Here is a 27,413-nt window from a genome sequence, read left to right as displayed (position 1 = left end):
CTACCACCACCGTGCTTGGCATCTGGTGCAAGATTCTCAAGTTTAAAAGTCTTCCCATTAATGTCAGCTAAAGACTTCATCTTTGTCTGCAACTAAAAATCTGTTAGACAGTTAAATGTAGCCCATATCACTAACCCTACGAAACATGATGCTATGCTAAACACTATGCTTAAAAGCTGGGTAAAGCCGAGAAAGAATTCTATGAGTTTAAATGAACTGTCAATAAGATCGATCAATGGAATGGCACTTCATTGAATTATACCACGGTGTTAAAATGATATTCCTGCCTATTATTTCTGCTTGTACATTCTAACGTGTATTTGAATCCATCCATCTATTCTGCACCCTTTATATCGTTGGTTTTTCCTAAGGAGGCTGGCTACTCCGTGGGCAAGAGGTGGACCACATTCTGGTAGTGGTCCAACAGAGGTTACAGTTTATTCACTCATTAAATTCTTCTTCTTTTTTTTTTATCTTTTTTTTTTTTTACAGGTAAATAAAAACTGTTTTCGAATTGCCTCCAGACCTCCCCACCCCCAATGAAAAAAATAAAAATTTTAATTAGTACAGCTGCTGAATTTACCAGATTGTTATCTTAGATTTAACACTATTCTTATCTTTAACAACTGATGGTCTTTAAACCGTTTATATCCTCCTTGTAACTTCTGCTTGTGTCTGGCGACATCTTGCGTAAGTTTTGCGTCACTGCAGCATATTGAGGGGGAAAAATTTGAATTCTAAGCAGTTAAGTTTCAATAATCTAATTAATCTTTTACCGTTAACAGTCTAGACAAAAACCTACACGGTAGAAAAAAACAAAAACTTTTATTTTTTTAGTGGAAAAAGTATTTCTTGTTGACAAATTAAGTGTTAAATGCAGGGACAATAATTTAAGTTAGTTTAGAAAACCAAAGTGGTTGTAATCTTTAACTTTATCAAGTGAGTTACCAGTTCTTAAACTTTTAAATTTAAAAAGGGAAAGTTCAGCTTATTTTCATGTTTTTGTTGTGAAATGCGGTTAAAACAACTTTTGGAGTTGGGTTTGGAGTTAAAGACTTAATTTTCTTTTAATGTCCAATTTTATAAACATAAATTGATGCTGATAAGATGCTGCTAATCAAAATAACATAGTATGCTTTCAGTAACGCCTTGTTTAATTAGTATTTGATTTTAAAGTTGACCTATAGGTAAAAAACAAAACAGCTGTGAGTTTTTTCTGAAAGAGCTTGAAGGCAACACAACCAACTGGAAGTCACGTGACCACACACCTGATCACGTGACGTAGGCAACAGGGAAACGCGGGGTCGGTCGATCGGTTTACTGAGCAGATAGAAAGTTTCAGAAGCTGCAGTGAACCGCGGAGCTCAGGATGCTCCGTGTTTTGTTGCTGTTTTCCGCCTTTGAGGCGGCGCTGCTGCTGGACACCGGCCTCCTGTTTCCCAGGGAATCCTCCTCCAGGGAGGTGAAGGAGCTGAACGGGCTGTGGGCTTTTCGCGCTGACAGATCTCCCAACAGGAACCAGGGCTTCGAGAAGGCTTGGTACAAAAGTCGACTGGCAGAGGTGAGCGAATGAGCGGATCTGCAGAACCAGAGCAGTGTTTGATAATAATCAGCTCCAACTGCTGGAATAATAAAATATTCTGCATTCCATCAACAATCTCTGCAGAACCAGATTTCCTTATAAAAGGTGCAATGTTAGGATAAATTAGAATAAAATATGCGATGGCTGTTTCCACAGCCAGAAAGTTTAGTTTAAGGAGTTCATAGTTATTCATCTACTGGAGGCCGGTTCTACAGTAACTCTGATTTGGCTCTGAACCTGGAAAGTTAGAGAACAATTAGAAAAACCTGATATTCAGGGGCGGATTTAGGAAATGTGGGGCCCTAGGCAAAGACAGGCAGGGGGCCCTCTGCATTGAGAAGTGTAGTGGGGGAAAAAGTATTCAACTATTCACCCTAGTTAAATACACGGAGATCGATGGATTTCGCTCAGTTGGCACATTTATTCATATCTTTGCAAAGAGAGAACAGTTCATCATACAGCCCTAATGGCAAAGCATCCTGCCCTGTTCTGCATGAGCAGCGTTCGTTCCCGCTTATTCACAAAAATGGAAAAGTAGTCGGAGTCACTTTGGTTAACAGTAAAAGACTGTGGTTTGGTATGGGAAGAAGCTATGTCTGGTCTATAAACATCCTCACACAGAGAATGGTGTTGCCTTGCAGGTGAAACAGGCTGAGTGAAAACTTTTATAGTGAGTAAATAGCATAAATTAATATATGAAATAAGAAAGATCAAAATTTTCCGACAAGAGAAGACAACACATAAAAGATAAGGCATTATATAGATACAGATTTTTTTAATAGAATAGAGATACATTATTTGTTCTATGTTTTGTCCCTCTCTTCTTGTCCCTTTTCTTGTTGTTTTGCTCTCTATGTTTTGCTCTCAGCTGGCTTTTCATGCTGTCTCAAAAGGGGGAAAAAAATTCCAATCACTAAAGCCGGGGTAAACGGTAGGTTTTTTGTTTTGTCCTTTTGGGATGATTTTTCCCAAAAGGGCAGAAGATGCATCGTGAGCTGTAAACTTCAAAACACTGCGGTTTCGGTGTACAGTGTGAGCTGTAGATGTATGCCACGATTGATAAAAAAAAATACAGTGTGTGCTGGCTTAAGCTGCCAACTGATTGCTCCTTCCTGTGTTTCCAAAAAGGTGACGGCAAAAGTAAATAACAGTCCTTTTCACAGTAGACAAGCCATGATCTGCTTCTCTCTTCTCCATTTTTCATTTGGATGAAATAATAGCTGCATGAATCATGACAGCAGACAAGATAGAGGAGAGCAGGAGGCGGGGTTACCAATCTACTGGCTCTGGAGAGCAGAGTTTGCTGCTTTTATGTTGTCGCCAGAGACTGTAGTGGCAGAAAAAAAGTCACTATTTGGCAGTAGGCACCTTTTTTTTAAATAAAAGTGCTAGAGGGGTCTGAAAAATCACTAAATATTGTGACAATAGCACTTCCTCTTCCTGCCGTTTGTTTTCAGAAGGTTTGCTGCTGTCTGTTTGGAGCTTGCTGAACATGTGCGGCAAATGGACTGATCCAATGTAGTGACACTGAGGGGGGGGGCTGAGACACACTTAATATTATAAGCGTTCTGATGGCATTTTAGCCAAAGAATTTTTATCAAAATCATAATTAATGTGCACAAATTAGGAATAGTTGTATTAAAAATACATGTAAACAGCGTTTTATGGGCCCCCCAGGAACTCAGGGGGCCCTAGTTCACTGCCTAGTATTGTCTAATGGTAAATCCCCCCCTGCTGATATTAAAGATGCTAAGCTGTGTGGCATGACAATGGATCGTACAGCTATTTTACCGCTTCCTCAGGACTCAGGGGTAAAAGTGTCAGGTCTCAGAAAAAAAGCTCTCCATTCTTACAAAAAAAAGTTATCAGGCCTCAGAAATAAAATGGTCATGTCTTAGAAAAAAAGGTGTCTAAAAAACTTAGTTGTCAGGTCTTAGTAAAACGGGTTTGATGGACCGATTCAGCAGATAGAGAGCTGTTTGCTTGGAGAAGGAAGCTGAGGAACAGAACCGCTGAGCGGCTTAGAGCCGACCTCCAGGAATCGACCGCTACTCCCCATTTACCATGTTTCCTGCTCAGTAGCTGGTTTGAAGTAACCCAGACTATGTCCAACTTTTTAGCTGACATCTGCCCTAGGAAGTGTTGGAAATGATGTGGCGTTTTCTGGAGGAACCTGTTGAGGTTGAAGCGCAGATCTTTTTATCTTGTCTCTAAATTTTACTTTTAAATATCCTAAATGTGCAACTTTGGTGAATGGTCTTATTAGGGGTTCTCATCTGCTGGTGCTCTCACTATTAGTTAATTTGGTCCAAAGTTTAATTAGCTGATTGATATCACCTGTAACCATGGTGATGTCATCGTTACCCTCCAGGACTGGAGTTTCAGCTCACAAAAACCATCTGGACAATTTTTTTTCTTCTTGGGTGTATATAAATATAAATATAAAAAATAATAAATAAATATAAAGAATAATTAAAATTAAAAAAAATTCAATTGTTTCTTACCTGTACCGCTCATTTCAAATAGTTTGCTTTAAAAAAAGTGAGTAAAGCATTTCCGAGATTCAGTGGAAGCAAAGAAATGTAACTGTACCACCAAAAGAATCAACATTGACTCTAAATGCGAGCTTAATTTTTTTACTCTATGTTCTGTCAGACGGGCCCTGTGATCGACATGCCGGTTCCAGCCAGCTACAATGACATCACCCAAGACCCCACGCTGAGAGATTTCATTGGCTGGGCGTGGTACGAGCGAGAGGTGACGGTCCCTGCCCGCTGGGTCGCCGATGAAAGCATACGAGTGGTTCTCAGAGTAGGAAGCGCTCACTATTACTCAGTAGTGGTGAGTACAACACGAAATGTATAAATATATTTGGATTCAATGATGGTTCTAGAATAAAAAACACACACAAAAGAAACTGTCTAAATATGCTTTGGTTGGCATATTAGGCCATAAAGCCAAAGTTGGAGGCCCCTGAAATAACAGATGTGATCCTCCTAATACGGCTGAAGCTTACAGCTGTCATTTTTTAAAATAATTAAATAAACTATAAAGGAAATGTATTTAATTGGTCCCATGAAAAAAATCAGTTATGGTCTCTTCTGTCAGCCTCTGCTATCATAAGAAATGAATTCGGCATTAGACTGCAAAAACAGATCTAAAGATGGGTAAAATGTTAAACACGCTTTTTTTCTCTGTATTTTCTCTCATTTAAACAGGTAAATAAGATGATTAGCTAAAGGAATGAGTATTTTCCCCTTAAAATAAGATTATACAATGTTATTCTTATGAAGTAACATAACTGAGTTGTATGTATTAAAAGTAAATCATCTTATAATTTTGGCAAATTACCTTCCATTGCTGCTTAAGTCAAGGGAAAATAAACTGATAAAAATATATATATCGAGATTTTTGTAGTGTATGTTTTCAGAACAGGGGCCCCTGTTGGCCCCTGTCTAGAACCACCCGTGTTTGGAATAACATGTATTTTTTATGTGTGTGCACCAGTGGGTGAATGGGGTGCAGGTGACCGAACACGAAGGCGGCCATCTGCCTTTTGAGGCAGAAATAGGCACCTTACTGCGTAAAGAGCCAACAACGCCCTGCAGGATCACCATCGCTGTGAACAACACTCTGACTCTGCACACTCTCCCTCCAGGCACCATTCAGCACATGAACGACCGGACGAGGTAAGCTGTGATCCTCCAACATGCAGTGACCTTTAATCTCAGCTCTGGTTTAACCCCTAACGTTAGCTTCCCCGTAGAGCTGCCACTGGTAGGATTGCTAACGAGTTTCGATAATTAACAGGTATCCTGAGGGGTTCTTTGTTCAGAACACCAATTTTGATTTCTTCAACTATGCTGGGATTCACCGCCCTGTGCTGTTATATACCACTCCTAAAGCCTACGTGGATGACATCACCGTGGTTACAGACTTCTTGGATAACACGGGTAAATCGAACACTCATTCTTTGACTGTATTAGTAAAGATGACTGGAAGCCTTAACCGCATAAGCAAAAAACGTTCCTTCTGATGCTCATCTTTGTGTGTAATCCCTCCGGATTACAGGGCTGGTTCGGTACCATGTGTCGGTCCAGGGAGCAGCCTCACCTGCCCTGAAGGTGACTTTAATGGACCAAGGAGGTCACTGTGTTGCTTCCTCCAGCGAGCCTTCTGGAGTGCTTAAAGTGGTGGATGTCAACCTGTGGTGGCCGTACCTGATGCACGTGAATCCAGGATATCTGTACTCTTTGGAGGCGAGTCGTTCTTCGACATTAAAGCGGTTAATCTCTGTGTGGGGCTGGAGTTCACATGAGGTCTGCTAAACGGGGAAGTGAAACTTTAAGCAGATTAACAAACCATCGTTTTACGTTTTTTCCTAGATTTTCGCAATAAGTTTTCCCCTGAAATGACCAAAGACTGCATGCTTTGTGTTCACCCTATTATCTAAGTTAATGCAGTGCTACAGTCACATTTAAGGACACAAAAATGAAAGATTTCAAAAAATAGTAAACATCTAAAGATGATAAAGTTTTATGCATATTTTTAATCTGTAAACTCGTTTTGTTTCTTTGGACTTTTCCTCCACAGGTTCGCCTGGTGGCTGCTGATGAGAGATCGACATACGAGGATGTTTACACTCTCCCGGTCGGCATCCGCACAGTAAACATCACCAACGCCCAGTTCCTCATCAACAACAAGCCGTTTTATTTCCATGGAGTCAATAAGCATGAAGATGCTGACGTGAGTCATTCACATGCACATATTCACATATTCTTTCTTATGTCCTTAAACTTTATAGTGGTATGATATTGGAATCATGTGATGGACTGAGACAAAATGAAGAAAGAAAAACAGGGAATAATTCATTGAGCTTTTTTAAGATATAGAAGAAGGTGTTTCTGCGTTCCACATCCAATTGTGATACCTGTACATAAAAACACCCATCCGAATTGTTTTTAATATCTGTTTCAATCTAAAAGTGAATTTTTTCAGAATCAGATGTATTTTTCCTATTTAATATTTTTTTTTTTTTTACTTAATCGCATTTTTTTTTTTTTTTTTATCTTCAATTTTTTTTTTTCTTCAAAATACTCCTTTAGATTTTTGGCCGTAGACATAGTGTATTCATAACGAGTCCAGAACCTAAGTTCAAGGACAGCCTAACCTATGCTTAATGCACAACAGCGGAATTCCCATGAAATGATGCACAAGCAAGTGTCCTGAAGGGGGCAGCAATGCGCCCGGAGGCACCCGGCCTGCACAAAAAGGACACGAAGAAGATCAAAAAAACAATCAGATAATTTACCTCTAACTTATGGCATATGCATTGGCATCCGCTGGCATACGTCAACAAAATTGTGAACATGCTCAAAATTTCTCGACGTACTTCTAGTATGTAGCCATGTGTGTGTTTCAGCATGCTACAGCGTGCTCATGACTTATACAAAACTGACCCATAACTTATCCATCATATGCCAGCGTTTTTACCAAATTTTTCAAATATCAGGCGTATGCTGGCTAAATCGTCATAGTGTAACAGCGGCTTAACATCCAGCACACCAATAGAAATGCTCCTTTGCTCCTCACTACCAAGGAAAGGAAAGCCCGCCCCCATAGGTGAAGAGACTCTAATTGTATGACACAATTTTAAAAGAATACAATTTGTAAAACTCAATCTGAAAAAAAAAAACTGGGAAAAAAATGAACACTATTTAGTTACTCTCAATACATTTTTCTTGATTATATGTTTTTTCTCTGTATTGCTTTTTTCCCATTTTAATTACTAAAACATTTTCTTTCTTGCAACAATAATAGAATAAAATGAATTCCATAACTAAACCAACAGGTCAGAAAAGAATATTTAACAGAAATCCAGCGAAAAAGTCCCTCTGAGTCTAAAGGAACTACATAGATCCACATGAGGTGGAATAATCTATAAACAGGACATCTATAACTTGAGCATTATGTGGAGGAGTCGCAGGTAGAGAGCCATGATAAAGAAGTCCCATTAGCAAACGAGCCGTGTAGAAATCACAGCAGATGGAAGGAAGTAGGTGCTTCAGCTGGAGTTGCTGGGAAGAAGGTTACAGACATAAAAAATAACGACAAACTTTCCAGATTATTTCGTTTAAAAGTCAACTATATCCCTTCTTTTCACAGCATTACACTGATGTTTGTCTCTAACATAATTAGGGCTGGGTATTGTTAAAAAAAATTTCGGTTCCGGTACCAATACCGATACCTTCACTTCGATACCGGTTCCTGAACGATACTTTTTTCGATACCAGTTTTATAATATCAATTCGAAAAAAAAGAAAATTACACAACATAAAAAAGTACAAATCTTGAGTTTTATTTTAAGCTCTGTTTTTCCATTTACATTTTTCCTCTTACATAAAAAAATAAATAATTCAGTGTCTAATATTCACTGTTACATTGTGAGGACCTTTTTACTTAGCAGTTTTCCTTTAGAAAAATTACCATGTCTGACAAACAAGCCCGTTGAATGGGATCCTACTGACAGCGCACCGCTGGTATGGGGGGGGGTCTGAGCGGCTCCGACAGAAATATTGAAGGCAGGATGAACTGACTGCACTGATTACGTTTTCAGGTGGATTTTCCCACTTAAAAACATAATAAAACTACTTTATTCCCACTGATCACAGCAAATATAGCTGCAAGGCAAATAAAGGATAGAGTAGCTCCGCCCAACGCGCGTCTGACCCACTTTGCGACCGCGCAGCCACAGCAGCAAAGCTTCTTCAGCAGCGCGTCAGAAGCTGGTACAAGCAGCAAAAATGAAGCAGCAGACGAGATTTTGCTGCTCTTGCTGCGTCCAGTTTGAAAGCAGCATGATTCACTCCGCTCTGGCTTTGCTCTGCCCACGGGCTGCTGAGAGGAGGATGGTCGCGCTGGCTGCGGTCCGCTCTTCTTGCAGTCAAACACAGAGCGACTTTCTGCTCTTAAATTATTTCCGTGCACGATGTATTGCATTGTGCACTATTAGCATCAGTCTTAATAAACTGAAGCCGCACTTTTGACCTGGGGGGCATTTTAAAGGGGTTCCGCGACGCTGCAACCAGTTCACAAAAGATACACATGAACCCTGGCTGTAGGCGTGACCACCTGTGTATTTTTCCTGGATGACGCAATCACCTTAAGTGTTCCAGCCAATCACCGAAACTTGGTACCGAAAGACGAGGCATGTTTCGATACTCTGTAGAACCGAAGCATTTCGGTCGGTACCATAAAAGTACCGAAGTTCGGTACCCAGCCCTAAACATAATCCCAACCAAATACACACAAATGTACGGAAGAGGATTAGGGCCACCGGAAAAAAAGAAGTTAACTGATTTTTAAATTTAAATTCTTACTTTAATCTAAGAATTCTGACTTTTTTTATTGTCAGAATTCAGTCAGAACTCTGAGAAAAAAGTCAGAATTCTGACTTTTTTCCCATACTAAACTGAAATAAAAATTAAAAAATCAGTTAACTTTTTTTTTTTTTTTACAGGGGCCCTAATCCTCTTTCGTACAAATATGCTGTTTTGGCAATGTGAAAATGTAAAGGTTGAGTGGGTATAAAGTATCTTTCTGTTGTAGATTCGAGGTAAAGGTTTGGACTGGCCTTTAGTCGTCAAGGACTTTAACTTGATCAAATGGTTGGGAGCCAACTCGTTCCGCACCAGCCACTACCCCTACGCTGAGGAGATCCTGCAGATGTGTGACCGCCATGGCATCGTGCTGATAGATGAGAGCCCGGGGGTGGGCATTAAAGACATGTAAGCTTGCTTCTCTTAAGCTGCTCAGTGGGTTCAAGTCGTAACATCTGAGATGAAAAGGGAACTTGGAGTTTTAAAACAAAAAAAATGATCACCGTGTTGATATTTTCATGTTTAGCAGGAAGTGTAGTTAGCATTAATGATCACAGACTGCAGTCATTTATCCTTATAGGGAACCCGCCTGCAGAGTCTTCTTTCCTGCTTGTTAGGTGGAAAATAGCTCAATTTAAAATGGCTTCTTCACAGTTTTTGTGCTTCCTCTGATAATTTCTCTGATCCATCCTGTTGAAGGATTATATTGTCTTTTAATTCCAGCATTAAACTCTGCTGCATGAGGTTAGTGGTGAGATTATATCCCTTATTGCTCCGTAACACAAATTATACCTGCTCTGTCCAAGCGACACTGTTTGATCAGCTGTGTTTAACTTCAAAGCCAGAGCGTCTTCAGCTGCTGGAACGTTCCTGTACGTCTCTCTTGCCTTGGTGTCATCCTCTAGTAGCAGCTCCTACCCACAGTTCAGGAGGTCTCCTTAATCATTGCAGGAGTAGGAGGGATTTTTAGACAGGGAAAAATTTTGATTCATAGAATTTATTCTTAGCTTTAGGAGTAGGAGTTAATTCCACTAATTCTCAGAAGTTTGATAAATATGGTTCCCTGCAGCTCCAAAGCTTCTTGTTATAACCCACTCTTTATTTTCAGCAGGTTGCCTTTATGCAGCAGCGTCTTTTTGGTGTTTGTAAGAATTAATCAGCCATTCATGATATCAAGTAGTTAACTTTCGGGGCACAGGGGAGGGAATAACAACTAGAAACAATCTTATCATTCATGAAAATATGTTTGTTATTCTAAATGTGAAATGGGTCTTCTTGGCTTTGCTAGTCGCAGTTTCGGGAATGCCTCTCTGGCCCACCACCTAGCCGTCATGGATGAGCTCGTACGGCGGGACAAGAACCATCCATCCGTGGTCATGTGGTCCGTAGCCAATGAGCCAGCTGCAGAGATGCCCCCAGCTGAGTATTATTTCAAGTAAGTAAATAGCTTTCTGTCTAACTTCGTTCAGTAGTGAATAAATAAGGTGTCTCAGATATTCTGGTCCAAAGATGGATGACTTTGGACACCAATGGAGGGCTCAGCCACGGCATTAAGCCTCTGGTGTCTGTCCTGCTCTCACATCCTTCATTCGCTCTGCTTTCTTGTTTAAATGCATGGCTCACCATTCCTGTGTTTTGTTTTCTTTAATTTTGCTGAAGCTGTCAGTAGTCACTGCTGCCTCCCTCTGGTTTAGTGGGGAATTGCTTGTTCCTACAAATGACTTTAAAGCATGGGTGCCCAACCAGTCGTTCGCGGTCTACCAGTCGATCGTAGGCGGAGTTTCAGTTGATCGCGAGAAGTTTTACAATGTAGACCTATTTATGGCTATGACAAAAAAAAGTTTTAAAAAACACTAATCAAATCATTGACCACAAGAGGCCAACGTCTATGTTCATAATAATAAAATGAAAAGTACAAAGTATGCAGGGAACCATTTTTATGCATGCTGATTGCTGGGCATGGTTTGCCACGGTTGCTAGGTTGTTACCAGTGTTATGCCATATGCCATGATCATACTTTTTGGACAGTGGGAACCAGTGTCCATATTTCATCCTGATAGGATGACCAGAGAAGAAAACGCAGCTTTGGTGAATAACAGCTGGTGGACTTCAGCAGCCCCCCCTTTTTCAGCCAAAGCAGCCACATGGAAGTCACAGAGGTGTGACCAACCACCAACCCCCCCCACCTCTGTGAGGACAGAACAAAACCACAGAGCATACAGGATTCTGCCTCCTCTCCTGCCTCTTTCTCCCTCTTCTGATCCAGCCTGCTTCTGCTCCTGCGCTCAAAGCTGGGGCCCACTGTGGCCCACAGTGTGCAGTGTAGTGTCGCAGACAGAGAGAAACAAGTAGATCACTTGGTAAACTCAAGCGGTTTAAAATTTTGAAACAGCCATGCAAACCAATCTCTCTCACACTCCGTTGACCGAGCATCAAATGCCAAAGTTCACACCTTGAAAAACTCTGAGGAGAACCAGTCTCCCTTGTGTCATCAAAGGTTAGCTCAAAACACCCCACCACTTAATGAGCAGAACCAGCTTCCTGACGGGCCAGGTCTACCGAGTGACCATAGAATTCAACAAATTGAATCCTTGGCCAAAGACATTGATATTTTTGACCCAGAAAATCAACACTCCAACATAGCTGATTATCTGCAAGAAGTTGAGCACTGTCTAAAAGACTTGCCATTTCCTTCTTCTCGTGAGAAATTGAAGCTGATTTGGAAAACAACAGCTAGAAGCGTCCATGTTTTCATAAAATCTCTTCCTCCAAAAATCAGAGAAAGTTATTCAGCTCTTTGTCAAACCTTAAGAGAAGAATATTCTGGTTACAGAGATCCGGCGTTAGCAACGCTTGAGGCATCTTTAGTTCTCCAAGGAGAACATGAAACACCCAGAAAATATTACTTTCGCTTGAGACAGGTTTATTTTGAGGGCTGCAGTTCTCCAGATATTGACGAAGAAGATCCCACATTTAAAGCATTGTTCATCCAAAATCTACATGAAAGTGTACGATATGATGTAGCAATGCATTGCAGGATAGAGAACCTTTCTATGCAGGAAACTCGCAGATATGCTCAGCTTGTTTGGGAAATACGTCTCAAATCAGATAGATTTCAAAGCAAGCTTAGAGTCTTTAACCTACAAACAAAGAACAGGACCAGAAACAGACACAGATTCAGTTCCCCAGTGGTTCACCAAGATGAAGGAATTAATGACTTGAGAGAACGAAAACCAGAACCCCCAGATAAAGGTCATAAGCCTTCACATCACAATGCAAAACCAAAGGTTTACACTGGTAAAGGGGGATATCAACAAGCTACAGAAACAACCACAAAAGAAAACTTAGAACAGATCTGCAAAACAGTTCTTACAGAGCTACTGGCTTCTCTGACCAATAACAAAGTACTGCAATTCCAAGCTAATGGTAAAACTTATCATATCCAAGAGTATGATAGTTGTTGATAATTTCTAACATACTTTAACGTGTTTTATCCTTTCTTTCTTTTGTTTCACAACTTGAGAAATGATGAAGGTTGAACAACAGCATCATGAAGGTGTTAGGAAATTTTGTTTGGAATGTATATATTTGTGTATCAGGGTCAGACTTTCCTGCCAGACCTGCTTCAACCAGATGCAAAACCTCTGGAGAAAATTAACTGTTTTATGATGAGATAGGGTCAGCTTCTGCCAGACCTGCAACAAATCCTCCAGGGACAAACACTGGAGAAGATATGAACCCTAAATGAACTTTCTTCCTGCCAACAGGAACCTGACTCATCACCGCTCCAGATATCATGGCTTTATGGACTTATTTGTTGATCTGAAAACAAAGAACTGCATCTTTTATTTCCAGATCAAAAAGGGGGAATGTTATGCCATATGCCATGATCATACTTTTTGGACAGTGGGAACCAGTGTCCATATTTCATCCTGATAGGATGACCAGAGAAGAAAACGCAGCTTTGGTGAATAACAGCTGGGGGACTTCAGCAGCCCCCCCTTTTTGCAGCCAAAGCAGCCACATGGAAGTCACAGAGGTGTTACCAACCACCAACCCCCCCCCCCCACCTCTGTGAGGACAGAACAAAACCACAGAGCATACAGGATTCTGCCTCCTCTCCTGCCTCTTTCTCCCTCTTCTGATCCAGCCTGCATCTGCTCCTGCGCTCAAAGCTGGGGCCCACTGTGGCCCACAGTGGAGATGCGGGCCCCAGGGGAACCAGATCCCCAGAACCATCAAGGATGAGTCAGAACTCTTCAGAACCTAACTGCTGCAAACAGAACTTTTGCAACACATTTCTCTTGAGTTTCAGAACTTACAGAGCCAAACTGGATGAAGACCATGCCCTGGGTTTGAGACTGAGGGGACCCCTGCTGTGAGATTTAGACAAAGAATCCCTGACTGCAGGGCTGCAAAACTGGATGAAACTCAAGCTTTCCAAATGGACATGGAAAAAGGTTTGCAGGTCTGGCATGATTAGGGACAGAACAAGCAATGTGTCTTTTGATGATGCTAATCATATCGTGTGTTTACTGCTCAGTAAAGACAACGCTAATTGATGCTAAAGAATAGACTGCATGCTACGCTATGCTACAGGAATATGTGTTGAGCTGTTGCTAAAGCTTAGACAAGCTTTATTCACTAAGGATTTAAACACTGATATAACATTAGTGTTCATGTGTTTCTCAGATGCTCATTACATTTCCATTACCAAGTATGACCAAGAGTCATTTAGTGGAATCCTGATGTCTATTCGCTGCTAGCTATTTCAAAGAGGGTAAAGAATCATTTAGCTAAAGGTTTTTGGTTCTTGATTAAGCAAATCATTTAATAGGACATTATTTGGCCAAATAATGTTTTATTCACCTCATGGATTTGCATTGTGAATTGGTCTGAAAACATTCCAATGTCCTTAAAATTAGTGAAAAGCTAATTTGATCATATCCCAAATTATTCCAGATAAACTTTGGTTTCCAACACAGAATCCATCTTTAACTTTAATATGTTTTTCAACCGTTTTCCCCTTCCTCTTTGTACATAGTCGTTAGTTTAGTTTAGTTGAGTTTTACTAGTCTTAGTTGAGAGTGTTAAACTGAAATACGTTTGACTTGGAGCTGAATGAATTTTGTTAATAAAATCTTATATTTTGAACAGAAGTTGTGGTGAATTTATTCCATGTATGTGCGGAAATAACTGTTTGACCATGATTAGTGCTCGAATCACTCTTTTATTTATTGTTCTAACACACAGTTAGTAGGACTGTGTGTCATAAACAGTATATAACAGCTGAAATAATATCTGATTAAATAAGATATTTTACCACCCCTACAGGGGAGGGCAATAAACATCTTAAAGTATCAGAAACATAAATTCCCAGCGGGCTGGGAATAGAATTTAACTATAGAATCACAACACCAGGGACTCTAAAGCGTGAAGAGGAATCTGAAGAGATAATGAGATAATGACATCTATCACAACTGATGGGGCTCCATCTATGGTTGGGTGCACTGCTGGATTCGGTGCTCTGTTCAAGCTGTCTGAAACTTTCAAGGATTTTTGGAGCTACCGCTGCATCATTCATCAACAACAGCTGTGCGGCTGTATTTTAAATATGAAGCATCTCATGGACGTTGCGATGAAGATCGCTTGCTCTGTTCAGGCCAGGAGTTTTCAGAGGCATTTATTCCGTGCACAGCTCGAGGAGGCAGGTGCAGACCACACTGATCTGCTGCTGCACACCGACGTCAGGTGGCTGAGCCTTGGCAGATTCTTCGAAAGACTTTTGCCCAAAATTAAAGAGTTTCTGAAACAGTCAACAACCCATTCTGCCGTATGTTACATCTTCACATCAACATAGTTTGTATTTAGTATTTTCCTATTTTTGATCTGTTTTCCTGTTGAATTTTAATCAACTTGCCAGTTTCTCTGCCAATGCCAATGCTCAGTGAAGTTTATCATTCTGAAATAGTGGACTTCCCTTCTCCTTCTTCCTGCTTTGAAGTGATCTTAGACAGATTTTATTTGTCATTTTGTTTACAAAAGTGTAAAATATTTTCATTAATAAATAAAATACAACAAAAAAAAATAATAAATACAGTAAATAATAAGAACAATAATTTGAGGTTGTATTCTGTGCACAATATTAAGCAAGCTTGATAAAAAACTAACAAAATAAACTTAAGTGTTCCTTCCTTGGCTATGCTTTACATACATAACAATGACACTAGCCAAACCAGTTAAAAAACAAATTAATTCTCAGCAGCTGCACCTGTTACAGAAAAAGTCTGGAACTGAAAAGTGCACAGAATTATTCAATCACACAGTGCTCAGAAAGTGCATTTTCCTCTAATCTGCACTTTAGATGAATGACTGTTTAGGTGCCACTGGTGGAAGAAATTTATCGATACTTTTGAAAATAAGTATTGTATCCGGATACAACGTTTTAGCATTGATACTTTTTTGAGTATCGATACTTTTGACAACCCTTGTATCAGTTGGTTTATTTAGATTTTTTGACTGCACAGCCTTTGTCTGGAGATCTTGACTGCTCTTTTCTGTAGTTTTAGAGAGTGAGTGAGTGAGTGAGAAATGGTGTGAAGTTCTTATGAGATTGTTAAGTTCTGTTTTTGCAACCTATTTTTTCACACAATTGATAATTTCCCCGTTTGTTGGACGTACTGTTTATTCTCCACCTGCAAATAAAAAACAAATACTGCCCATCTCTTGTGTTTGGCTTGGTAGATCTCGGCATGCCATCAACTTCAAAAGTAGATCTTGGTTTAAAAAAGGTTGGGCACCCCTGCGTTAAAGAATCCTTTTTTTTTTTTATCCTGTGTCCAGATTCTGATGTGGATCAACACTAAAAATGTTCCTTTGACTGAGGTGCACCTTTGGTACAAATTTCATTAAAATCTCCTCTTAAATTTTCAAGTGATCCTGAAGGACAGTTACACAAACTCGACTAAAAACATAACCCCTTAGCAGAGGTTAATCAGCTTTTCCAGGACACCAGTTACATAAGGAAGTATATGGTTTATATCACTAAACATCCAGTGCTAACCACATTAAAGGTATACTATGCAACCGGTGTTGATTTTCCAGCGAGGCTCCCCCCAGAGGGCGAAAGTAAAAGTGCACTGTCGTAAATATGCACAGCTGTTCTCTTGGGTTCTCCGTCAAGCCAGGCGCGGTTTTTTTGAGCTTAGCAGACAGGCGAACGCAACGAATGAAGCATCTAATGCGCGTGACGCGTCGCAAACGCGCTGCTGCTCGAGATGGAAAAATTGAATTTTTGCTGCTCGACGCGCCGCGTCAACCAATCAGAGAAGCTGATCTGGGAGCTGGCAGGGAGAGAGACACAGCGCTGATGATCAGGGCGCTATGATCACTCCTCTTAAACAGTTTATTGACGCCTAAATTAACTTAAAATGCAGAAATCTGCCGGCAGAATATGTTCGCTTTTATTATCCTGCTGCCTGCAGTTTGGATTATTTAGATGAAAAACACCTACCAGCTGCCGCGGTGAACCGCGAGGAGGCGAACCGGCCAGAGGCTGCTGATGAAGGGATTCCTACTGTCGGCGCACCGCTGGTATGTGGGAATCTGAATGAACTGACTGCACTGATTACGTTTTCAGGTGTATTTTCTAACTTAAAAACATTAAAACTACTTTATTCCCACTGATCATAGCAAATATAGCTGCAAGGCAGAGAAAGGATAGTGAAGCTCCGCCCAACGCGCGTCAGACACAATTTTGCACCGCGCAGCCAGAGCAGCAAAGCTGCTTCAGCCGTGCGTCAGAACTAACTGGTACAAGCAGTAAAAATGAAGCAGCAGACGCGATTTTGCTGCTTTTGCTGCGTCCGGTGTAAAAGCAGCACTGCACAAAGATCGCCACTGTGCTAGCAACGAGCATGCTTTTAACTGGGGGGTGTAACAGTTCTCGCCGTAAAGCAAGTACGACTCTCGCGAGACTTCTGAGCCTGTGGGTGCGGGTCGGTGCTCCTGCAATTGCAAGTGCGGTATTTCCCCCACAGACCACCAGGGCGGCCGAGAATACCTTTGTTCAACCTGAAATGACTCATTTAATCATCCAAAACGTTATGGAACACATTAATTAACTGAAAATGTTGCATAGTGTGCCTTTAAATTATATTCTTCAATTTTTTTAAATTCTCCAATGGAACAAAAAAATAGTTTTGAAAAAAAAAATCTGACAGTTCACCTAGTTTCTAGAGTTTTCAATCATCTTTTCACACTAATGATAAAATAAATACCCACTTCTATTAAAGCTGCAGTCTGTAACATTGAGGAGAGAGCAGACTTCAACTGAAAATTTGAAGAAAAACAGGTTTCACGCCACTCTCCCACCCTCTCTGCTTCCCTCATGTCCAAGCTCCACCCCTCTCACAGCATCTGCGCGGCTACCGCATGCGACCAGAAGGGGGGGGGGGGGGGGGGGGGGGGGGGGATTCAGCGTGTGTGAGCTGTGATTGAAACTCCATCAGACGCTCCTCTGGCTGTGATTGGTTGTTTTGACTCGTCCCGAATTATTCTTTCCAGATTGAAATACAGGCAGTAGGCGGTACCAATTGAAGCAGTTTTTTTCACAGGTTACATATCACATGTACTGCTGTCTGGGCATAGGGACAGATTTAGCCAATATGACAAAAAAGTGATTTTTAGAAACTTACAGACTTCAGCTTTAAAGATTGGTGGGATCAAAGCTCAGTTTACCATTTTTCAATCAATTGAATTGATATCTAAAAGTTTTTTTTGTTTTTCTAAAAACTACTAATTGAAAGTAGAAGCCTTGAACAGAAAATTGGGTAAATGTATATAACCTGCATAGTAGCAGGTACTGTGTACATGTTTTATAAAGACAGAGAGCAGGAGTTTAACCTCTGATCCAGGAGAAGCATGGCTTTTAAATACAGAAGCTCTGTCTTTGTTCGATGCCACAGAGTTTATAGTTTATTCCCTGTAAAGCAGGGATGTTAAATTAGTCTTTGAGGGCCGGTATATCTCCCTGGTCCAACACCTCTGAATCAATGGCTTTATTCCCTTCTCAGATGAAGTCCGGTTCTTTAGAGTCCTGCAAAGGACTCACTAATTTCTTGTGTTAAAGCATGCATGCATCTAAAAGGTGCAGGACAAATGTCCTTGAGGAGGGATTCTCGCATCCCTGCTATAAAAATTGGACTCTCTCAGGCTGTCTTCTTGTTCCTGATCCCAGTTCTTTGGCTTCATGGACCGGATGTGTTGAGGAGAGGAGGGGGTCTGATTTGGAAACCTCAGGCTCTCATCCTTGCTACTTCTTTTTTTGCTGATAATGTTTTCATCTTAAATCCATGGCCCTCCAGTGTGTATTAAGGCATTTCCCAGCAGTCTCAGCCTGGTTTTCAGTTGTCTTTTTAATAATAATAATAATAATAATAAATCCAATTTGTACCGCACTTTTCATTAACAAAAAAATCTGTCTTTTATTTATTTCAAAATAAATAAAAGACGGATTAGGTCCTTCTCTGCATCCTGGTATGGATAAGCGTTATTTAAATTCTGTCTTTATTACTGTTGGCAGTACTAGCTAACTCACTGTGGAGGCTCTAAACCCGGGTTCTTCAACCCTGGTGCTCATGATCTATTGTTCTGCAGGTTTTAGATGCATCCCTGCTCCATAACAGCAAATTTAATATATATACCGTATTTTCACGACCATAAGGCACACCGTACTAAAAGGAGTAGTTTCAGTTATGTGTGCCATTACTGTATTTAACATGTACATGTCCTCTACTACGTTTAAATACCTCTACTGCGTATTTCAAAATAGAGCGGGAGCAAAACTGAGTATGATTGTGCTTTATTCATGTATTTATTACAAAGTATTAATCAAACCTGGGAGCTGGCCGTGAGACAGACACATCGCTGATGACACAGAGCGCTATGATCACTCCTCTGAAACAGTTTATTGACGCATAAATTAACTTAAAATGCAGAAATCTGCCGGCAGAATATGTTGGCTTTTATTATCCTTATCCAGAGGCTGCTGTTGAATGGGATTCCTACTGACAGCGCACCGCTGGTATGTGGGGGTCTGAGCGGCTCCTATAGAAATAATATTGGAAGGCAGGATAGTAATCTGGATGAACTGACTGCAATGATTAAGTTTTCAGGTGGACTTTCTCACTTTAAAAACATATTAAAACTACTTTATTCCCACTGATCACAGCAAATATAGCTGCAAGGCAGAGAAAGGATAGAGTAGCTCCGCCCAATGCGCATCAGACACATTTTTGCACCGCGCAGCCAGAGCAGCAAAGCTGCTTCAGCCGCGCGTCAGAACTAACTGGTACAAGCAGCAAAAAAAAAACACCTGGTCTCCTTACATTCACCTCCCTCAGCCACGCTTTCATAATCTCCTCAATGAGGAGATGAGGAGTTCTGCATAAAGCACATACCTGTTCTTTTATACACAATCCACGCCCACACTTCCCCCTTTAACGTTCTCATGGTGGTCTCAAAGGTCCGCAGTAACAACACACATGGGGCGCACCGCACTATAGGGTGAGCCGCACATTTTGAGGGGGGAAAAAATACGTTTATATGCGCCTTATAGTCGCGAAAATACGGTATTGATGGCATGCTGAAGAGATAATCCAGTTATTTGAATTATCAGTGTCTGAGCAGGGTTGCATCTAAAATAAACTGCAGGACAGTAGATCTTGAGGACCAGGGTTGGAGAGCCCTTCTCTAAATCCATCAGTTAGACCAAAGGTTTCCATCATTTTCTTGGTAATTTAATAGTTCTTAAACCTAACCAATCTTTTCAACTGTAGAAGACTGAGAAGTGAACAGCGCTAAAGAATATAAAAATAAAATAAGATCCCCTTTATTTGAAGTGTAACAGTTTATTTTACAGGGTAACAGACTTCAACGTCTCCATATATAGATAGAGATGTGTTTCTACCGCGATGTTAAACCAAGCCTCAGTGGTCCTCTTCTACTGCTCTTCAGGGGCCGCTGCCCTCCTTGTTCCAGCCCTGCATATATTAAATCATGAGTGGTTCTAGACCGGGGGCCAGTGGGTGCCAACGCCCCTGTATAAATGGTCCTTACCCCTGTACTAAAGACATGATACTAAATAAACGTTCTATTAAATACATTTTCTGGAACAGATACTGTGACTGATGGGTCACTTGAGCCAGCTTCATTTTTCTTTTTTTTATAGTTAGCAATATTATACAGTTTTATTTTATCTACAATTTTTTACATTTGCCTTGTTTTTTGTTTCATTGTCTCTCAGGCAAAGCCCACCTGATTCAAACGTTTGCTCATCCTCTGCTGCCATCTAGTGGTGCAGAAGCCTCACTCAGTTCATTTTATCAGGAAGCAATGAGACGCCTAAAACCGCTGATAATTGAGCCATTTATCGAGAATAAAGTACTTTTTCTGGAACTTTTCTTTATAACCATTTTGATGGGAAGTCCTGTAATTTGAAAAGCATATGAAATATGAAAGAGATGTTTTAGTTCAGCCTTGATTTCACGGAGGAATCGTTGAGAGCCTCCCTTACACTGCGCTGTCAGTCACTTTTCTGTAAAGTAAGGAATGCTGTTGGACCGGTTATGAAGCTGCAGCTAACAGCTGGAGTTCAGTGTTCCCAGAGAACCACACATCTTTTCCAAATAATCCACAAATGAACCGTGAGAACAAAATGGTCCCACTGTTCCAGCTGCACAGACAATTCCACAAATCCTGTTATCTCTCTGATTGCGTAACTGTGTAATCATCAATCCAATTTGCAGATCAATCTCCCTGGGACTCTGTGTTTTCAGTTTATTTTTTCTTCCTACAGGACTTTGATAGCGCACACCAGAGCGTTGGACCCCACCCGACCTGTAACCTACATCACAGACAGTAACTACGCACGGGACAAAGGAGTGAGACGGTTTTCCTCTTTATAACAGCAGTACAATAAAGTAAAAACGCTCCGATGTCCCTTAGATCTGACCATTGGGGTAAAGATGAGCCTTCAGCTAGGAAATTCTTTTCACTGCGGAGGGTAACCTGGGTCAAATTAATCTGTAAATCCTTTAATAGAGCATGTAAACACACAATATTTCAAACCTGTAGATATTTTCTTTTTTTAAAGAGGGACAAATATCAAACATCGTTTGTAGACATTGAGGACCTTTACAGGTTAGCTTAGCAAGCCTGGCGGCTCTCTAACATGTGCTGTTGTGTCTCCAGGCTCCCTTTGTGGATGTGATCTGCGTCAACAGCTACTTCTCCTGGTACCACGATCCAGGCCACATGGAGGTCATCTCTCTGCAGCTCAACACTCAGTTTGAGGACTGGTACGGAAAATACAAGAAGCCCATCATCCAGAGCGAGTATGGAGCGGATGCGGTGGCGGGGGTTCATAATGTGAGGAGACACACCTACACAAGCACCTCTAGCCTTCCAGACTGCTGTTCTGCTCTGAAGTTCACATACGAGCATTGTAGGCATTTAATCTGCCATTTTTTTACCAACGTGTAATTATTATAATCAATTGGATTTAAAAAAAAAAACAAAAACTAGATGTTCCAGTTAGTTGTTTTTTTTCCTTAAATATATACATACACACCTTTGATATTTTTGGATTAACTTTCTTTAAGTAGTTGCAGAGAAACGTCAGACTTTGGAGCCATCAACAAGGTCATGGCATCTTTCTGGCCAGAAATGTGACCACTTTACTGACATTTATAGATAAAAGTTAATTTGAATTGATTAACCTAGGAAAGCCTGAATGAGGCTTTGGGAAGGACATCCAAGCTCCATGTTTAAGAGTCACTATCCTGTTCGATCATTGCGATTTTGTACAGGTTGACCTATAGAGGTTTTATTTTCTTTTTCTTTAATCCTTTTTAGGATTATTTTTGACATCAGTCTAATCTACATGATTTGTATTCCGGATATTTTTGGGCCTGTTGTTGCTTTTTCTTCCTGCATTTATATGAAAAGAAATGTTACAAATGTCTCAATTTAAACAAAACACAAATCAAACTAAAGATTAGCAATGTAGCAATTAGCAAGGCAATAACTCCAACTTTTATTTACAAAACAGTTTTTATGCCCTCTCAATCTCTAACCCCACTCCAACCTTTTCAACAATTTAATAAACCACGGTCAACAGCAGGGAATTAATATTTTAATAAAATAAACTACAGTCTACTTTAAATTAACATAACTACCACCTTTAAAGTGTAATTATTTTAAGTTTAGCCGTTCATTCTAACGTGTAACAGATTTCAACATTGCTATCAACTAGGGCTGAAAAAATTAATCGGATTAATCATGATTAATCGATTAATGAAATAATCGTCAACTAATTTAGTGATCAATTCATCATTAAATACATTATAGAGAGTCTAAAACATGCTTTTAGCTGACAGAGCAATCCACTCAGAGCAGTAATCATATTAATTTGCATTTAAGATTAAAAAATTTTTTGGTCTGTCACTATGCTCTGTCCAGAACTTCTCAAGTGGAAAAGTTTTAGTTTTACTTGGTTTAATTAAGTAAAAAACTTCTTTAAGGAAACTTTTTTTTTTATCAGATTATTAATCGATTTGCAAAATAATCCTTAGTTGCAGCCCTACTATCAACAAATAAAAACGTTTTAACTGGGTCAGTTATGCGATGTCTTTCTAACACGCTCCCCCTGCAATATCAATGCCCCCAAACCCCCCCCACCCACAGTTTAGAAAGCCCTGCAGTAATGAACCATCCAATGCATGCATATATCGGCTAATACGATACAAGAGGAACATAACGTATCGGTCTATCTATGATATTTGCTTTTTCCCCTGTGCTTCGGTTGATGTGTTAGTTTAGTTGAAAGGCTCACATATTTATCCCATTTGATCCTAAAACTTCTCTCCAGAGAACTTTAATGCGATTCCAACAGGATGGTTCAGCTTATAAAACTGCTTCTACGATAGAAAATCTGATGATTTTACAAAACGATCAATAATCAAGAGTGTTTTTTTTTTTTTTTTTTTATGCCAGATTTTTGAAAGCCACAGGTTTTAGGTAGAAAATAGACAAAGACGTTCTTCCATATTTTAACAGGGCTGTATTTGTGTATTTAGACCAGTATACAAATCCATTTGATCCAGATTAGAGAGCATTCAGAATACCTTAAAACTTATGCTTCTAAATTCTAGTAAATTAAATGAATCCTGTTTTTTTTTCTCTAAACATAAAATAGTGTGTCTATTCCCACAGGAGCTGCATGGGTAGGGTGACCAAACGTCTGTATATCCCGGGACATATCCGTATTTCACGTCCTGTCCCGGGTTTTTTTTAGAAAGTGAGGAAATGTCCTGATTTCACTGCGCACAACGCTCCGTGTGACGTAATCCCTGAGCCGCGTCAGTGCGGGCAGCCCTGTTCTTAATCAAAGGCTCTGTTAAAAAACCTGGGCTGCATCCTCCAAGGACGCGGTCTACCTAGACTGGATCCTTCGAAGTCCTTGAAAATAAGGAGGCCGGAAGAGTTCTGTCTGTAAATTCGAACAGGTCTACCCTTCGGCGGGTTTTACCGCCGTATGCTCTGTTGCTTAGCAACCGTGAAAGTTGACACACAAAGCAGGAAAAGAATGAATACCGAGGTTTTCAAAACTGTTTGTTTATTTATTTATTTTAAAAAAAGTTAAAGTGAACAAAGACTACACTCACAAGAATCCAGAGTGGAATAAAGGTTCCAACAGCCGGGAGCAGGAACAAATCAAATCAAATGTAATGATAGAAACCTTAGTCAGTTAAATAACATGCTGCTGTCATTCTGCACATCTCTGATGTTGCTGCTATTTTCAAATATCCATTATTGTAAAAATGTCCATAGCTGCATATTGGTTATTAATTCTCCAGTTTTATATTGTTAAAACACTTTACAGAATTTTATTTTTTATATTTTAACTCTTCCCTATTATGTTATTCTTATACATTTCTCTAAGCTCCTCATTTGTGTGACCATTTTCAATAATCTTTCTGCTGCTGTAAATTTGCCCATTGTGGGACAATAAAGGGATTTTCTATTCTATTCTATAAAAGGGTTAGAAATATATAAGTAAATCTAAACAATGTATCTACAAAATGTATCTGCAAAATCTCTAATATTCAACAACAAAAAATACTTAGTTAAGCATATTGTGCAAAACAACAATAAAAAAATTAAAATCCTATCAGATTTATAGTCCCCACTCTGCAGATCTATTAGAATCTGTCCTTAAATTACAGCCAAACTCATTTACACAGTAACAGATTAAAACCTTTAGATAAATCAAACATTACCGCCACATATCTGACTCAATAACCATTAAAACAACTATTTTCATTAATTTCAGACGGAACTATTCACAGAGTTGTATTATTATATTAAACTGAACTTCAAATTTTCACAACTGTTCTGCGGCAAGTAAAATTTCCTCTGATCACGGAGCAAATCCCGATGATGAGACATTTGTTCACATTTGTTCTTTCAATATCAACCCCCCCCCCCCCCCCCCCCCCCCCCCCCCCGCTCCAAGGTGTCCTGGTTTTCCCAAATGAAAATATGGTCACCCTATGCATGGGTTTGTATCTTTTACGTCAGCTGAGAGTTTTCACCTGTAAATCGCCATGGTGACCAGATATCTGACACAGCCCAGCTTAAGAAGTATAATTGACTGTTTCTCCTCAGGATCCACCTGTGATGTTTACTGAGGAGTATCAGAAAGTGGTTCTGCAGAGTTACCACAACGTGTTTGACCAGAAAAGGAAGAAATATTTAATCGGGGAGCTCATCTGGAACTTTGCTGACTTCATGACCACACAAGGTGAGCAGGAACTGCCAGCGTTCTCTCTCTGGATCATTACTCCTCATCGGGGGGGGGGGGGGGGCAGAACGTTATGAGCAGCCATCAGTAACATCATTTTTTTTTCTTTTAAGCCCAAATATTGCATTTTAAATTTTCTTTTGCAAGTTTTAGAAGCAATTTTGGTTGCTGAAGTGAAAAAAAACAACAACTTTCCATTAAAAGAGATTATTGCTCTGTTATAACAAATTTGCATCCATTTATTTAGCAGTTTTAGCCTCTCTGTAAACCTTACAACAAGAATTCCCAAACATTTCAGCCTGAGACCCCCCAAAAAAGACTTACGACCCCCTAAAATACATTACATTAGTTCAGTTTATTCATATAGTGCAAATTCACAACACATGTCATCTCAAGGCACTTTACAGTATTTCCCTCTGTTTAGTTATAAGTGAAGTAGTTATAATTATTTTAAAAGTAAATACATTCATTTTAAAATGTTTTTTTCTTCCAAATGGTTCAATTATTTTATTCATAATTTTAAATGAATTTCAAGTTATTTATTGCTGCATTTTAAAATTTAATTATATATTTAATGTTTAAAAATACATCTACTTTCTTATTATACAGTTATTTACACTCACCGGCCACTTTATTAGGTACACCTGTCCAACTGCTCGTTAACACTTAATTTCTAAGCAGCCAATCACATGGCGGCAACTCAGTGCATTTAGGCATGTAGACATGGTCAAGACAATCTCCTGCAGTTCAAACCGAGCATCAGTATGGGGAAGAAAGGTGATTTGAGTGACTTTGAACGTGGCATGATTGTTGGTGCCAGAAGGGCTGGTCTGAGTATTTCAGAAACTGCTGATCTACTGGGATTTTCACACACAACCATCTCTAGGGTTTACAGAGAATGGTCCGAAAAAGAAAAAACATCCAGTTCTGTGGGCGGAAATGCCTTGTTGATGCCAGAGGTCAGAGGAGAATGGCCAGACTGGTTCGAGCTGATAGAAGGGCAACAGTGACTCAAATAACCACCCGTTACAACCAAGGCGGGCAGAAGAGCATCTCTGAACGCACAGTACGTCGACCTTTGAGGCAGATGGGCTACAGCAGCAGAAGACCACACCGGGTGCCACTCCTTTCAGCTAAGAACAGGAAACTGAGGCTACAATTTGCACAAGCTCATCGAAATTGGACAATAGAAGATTGGAAAAACGTTGCCTGGTCTGATGAGTCTCGATTTCTGCTGCGACGTTCGGATGGTAGGGTCAGAATTTGGCGTCTACAACATGAAAGCATGGATCCATCCTGCCTTGTATCAACGGTTCAGGCTGGTGGTGGTGGTGTCATGGTATGGGGAATATTTCCTTGGCACTCTTTGGGCCCCTTGGTACCAATTGAGCATCGTTGCAACGCCACAGCCTACCTGAGTATTGTTGCTGACTATGTCCATCCCTTTATGACCACAATGTACCCAACTTCTGATGGCTACTTTCAGCAGGATAATGCGCCATGTCATAAAGCTGGAATCATATCAGACTGGTTTCTTGAACATGACAATGAGTTCACTGTACTCAAATGGCCTCCACAGTCACCAGATCTCAATCCAATAGAGCATCTTTGGGATGTGGTGGAACGGGAGATTCGCATCATGGATGTGCAGCCGACAAATCTGCGTCAACTGTGTGATGCCATCATGTCAATATGGACCAAACTCCCTGAGGAATGCTTCCAGCACCTTGTTGAATCTATGCCACGAAGAATTGAGGCAGTTCTGAAGGTAAAAGGGGGTCCAACCCGTTACTAGCATGGGGTACCTAATAAAGTGGCCGGTGAGTGTATTTTATGGGATATTACTGTATTTTATTATATATTCTGTCTCTCTATAAAGGGTAATATCACAATGACTGATAAAACCATTTTTGCGACCCCTATACTGAGGACTGTTATTGTTAACGAGTATCGCAGGCTGAGGGGTGTCCAAAGACAGTCCTCCAGGCCTTTGGTGTCTTACAGGATTTCCCTGCTTTAGCAAACCTGATTTCCACTGATGGCAGCTGATCATCTAAGTATGGTGTTTGAGCAGAGGAGCTTCTCAAACACAAAATGCAGGTTTCTGAGCTGTTGGCTCAAAATCTGCTGGTTTAGTTCTCCTGACTCTTCTCGTTGATTCTCCATTTTCGCTTGGATCTGTTTTGGGTTTTTTAAGTCGATGCATGACGTCTGATCCTGAAACAAGTAGACCCATTTCTAGGTTCTTGATACAGATTCTGCAGTTGGTGTGTTTTTACCAGCCTCTGGCTTCATATACTGGGATATCATTACTGTGAACTGTTTTTGTTGACCTTTTCTTTGCAGGGATCACGCGGATGGTGGGAAATAAGAAGGGTGTTTTCACCCGGCAAAGGCAACCCAAAGCGGCGGCGTTCATCCTAAAGGAGAGATACTGGAGGCTGGCAAACGAAACCGGCACCCTTCCACTGTGGACCAAGTACCCCTGCCCACTGTGACAGATTAACACAGGTGTTTAGGGCCCAGGATGCATTGAATCATCGAAAGCGACTTTAGTGTTTACACTCAAATAACGTCTAATCAAAAT

The 27,413-nt window shown here is 40.3% G+C and overlaps 1 protein-coding gene across 1 annotated transcript; it reads left to right on the top strand.

Annotated features, from left to right (window-relative positions):
• The first annotated feature begins 1,262 nt into the window (after positions 1-1,262).
• gusb (glucuronidase, beta) lies at positions 1,263-27,413 on the top strand. Its single transcript, XM_038273690.1, has 12 exons — positions 1,263-1,561; positions 4,238-4,423; positions 5,090-5,271; positions 5,393-5,535; positions 5,654-5,841; positions 6,176-6,328; positions 9,191-9,369; positions 10,250-10,396; positions 20,819-20,903; positions 21,214-21,390; positions 24,691-24,826; positions 27,173-27,413. Exons 1-12 carry the CDS (start codon positions 1,370-1,372, stop codon positions 27,322-27,324), a joined length of 1,920 nt encoding a protein of 639 aa, XP_038129618.1. The 5' UTR covers positions 1,263-1,369; the 3' UTR covers positions 27,325-27,413.

Source organism: Cyprinodon tularosa, unplaced genomic scaffold (assembly GCF_016077235.1).
Source record: "Cyprinodon tularosa strain WSP-4 unplaced genomic scaffold, ASM1607723v1 ctg885, whole genome shotgun sequence".
Taxonomy (NCBI): domain Eukaryota; kingdom Metazoa; phylum Chordata; class Actinopteri; order Cyprinodontiformes; family Cyprinodontidae; genus Cyprinodon; species Cyprinodon tularosa.
This window is presented reverse-complemented; position numbering and strand designations above follow the sequence as displayed.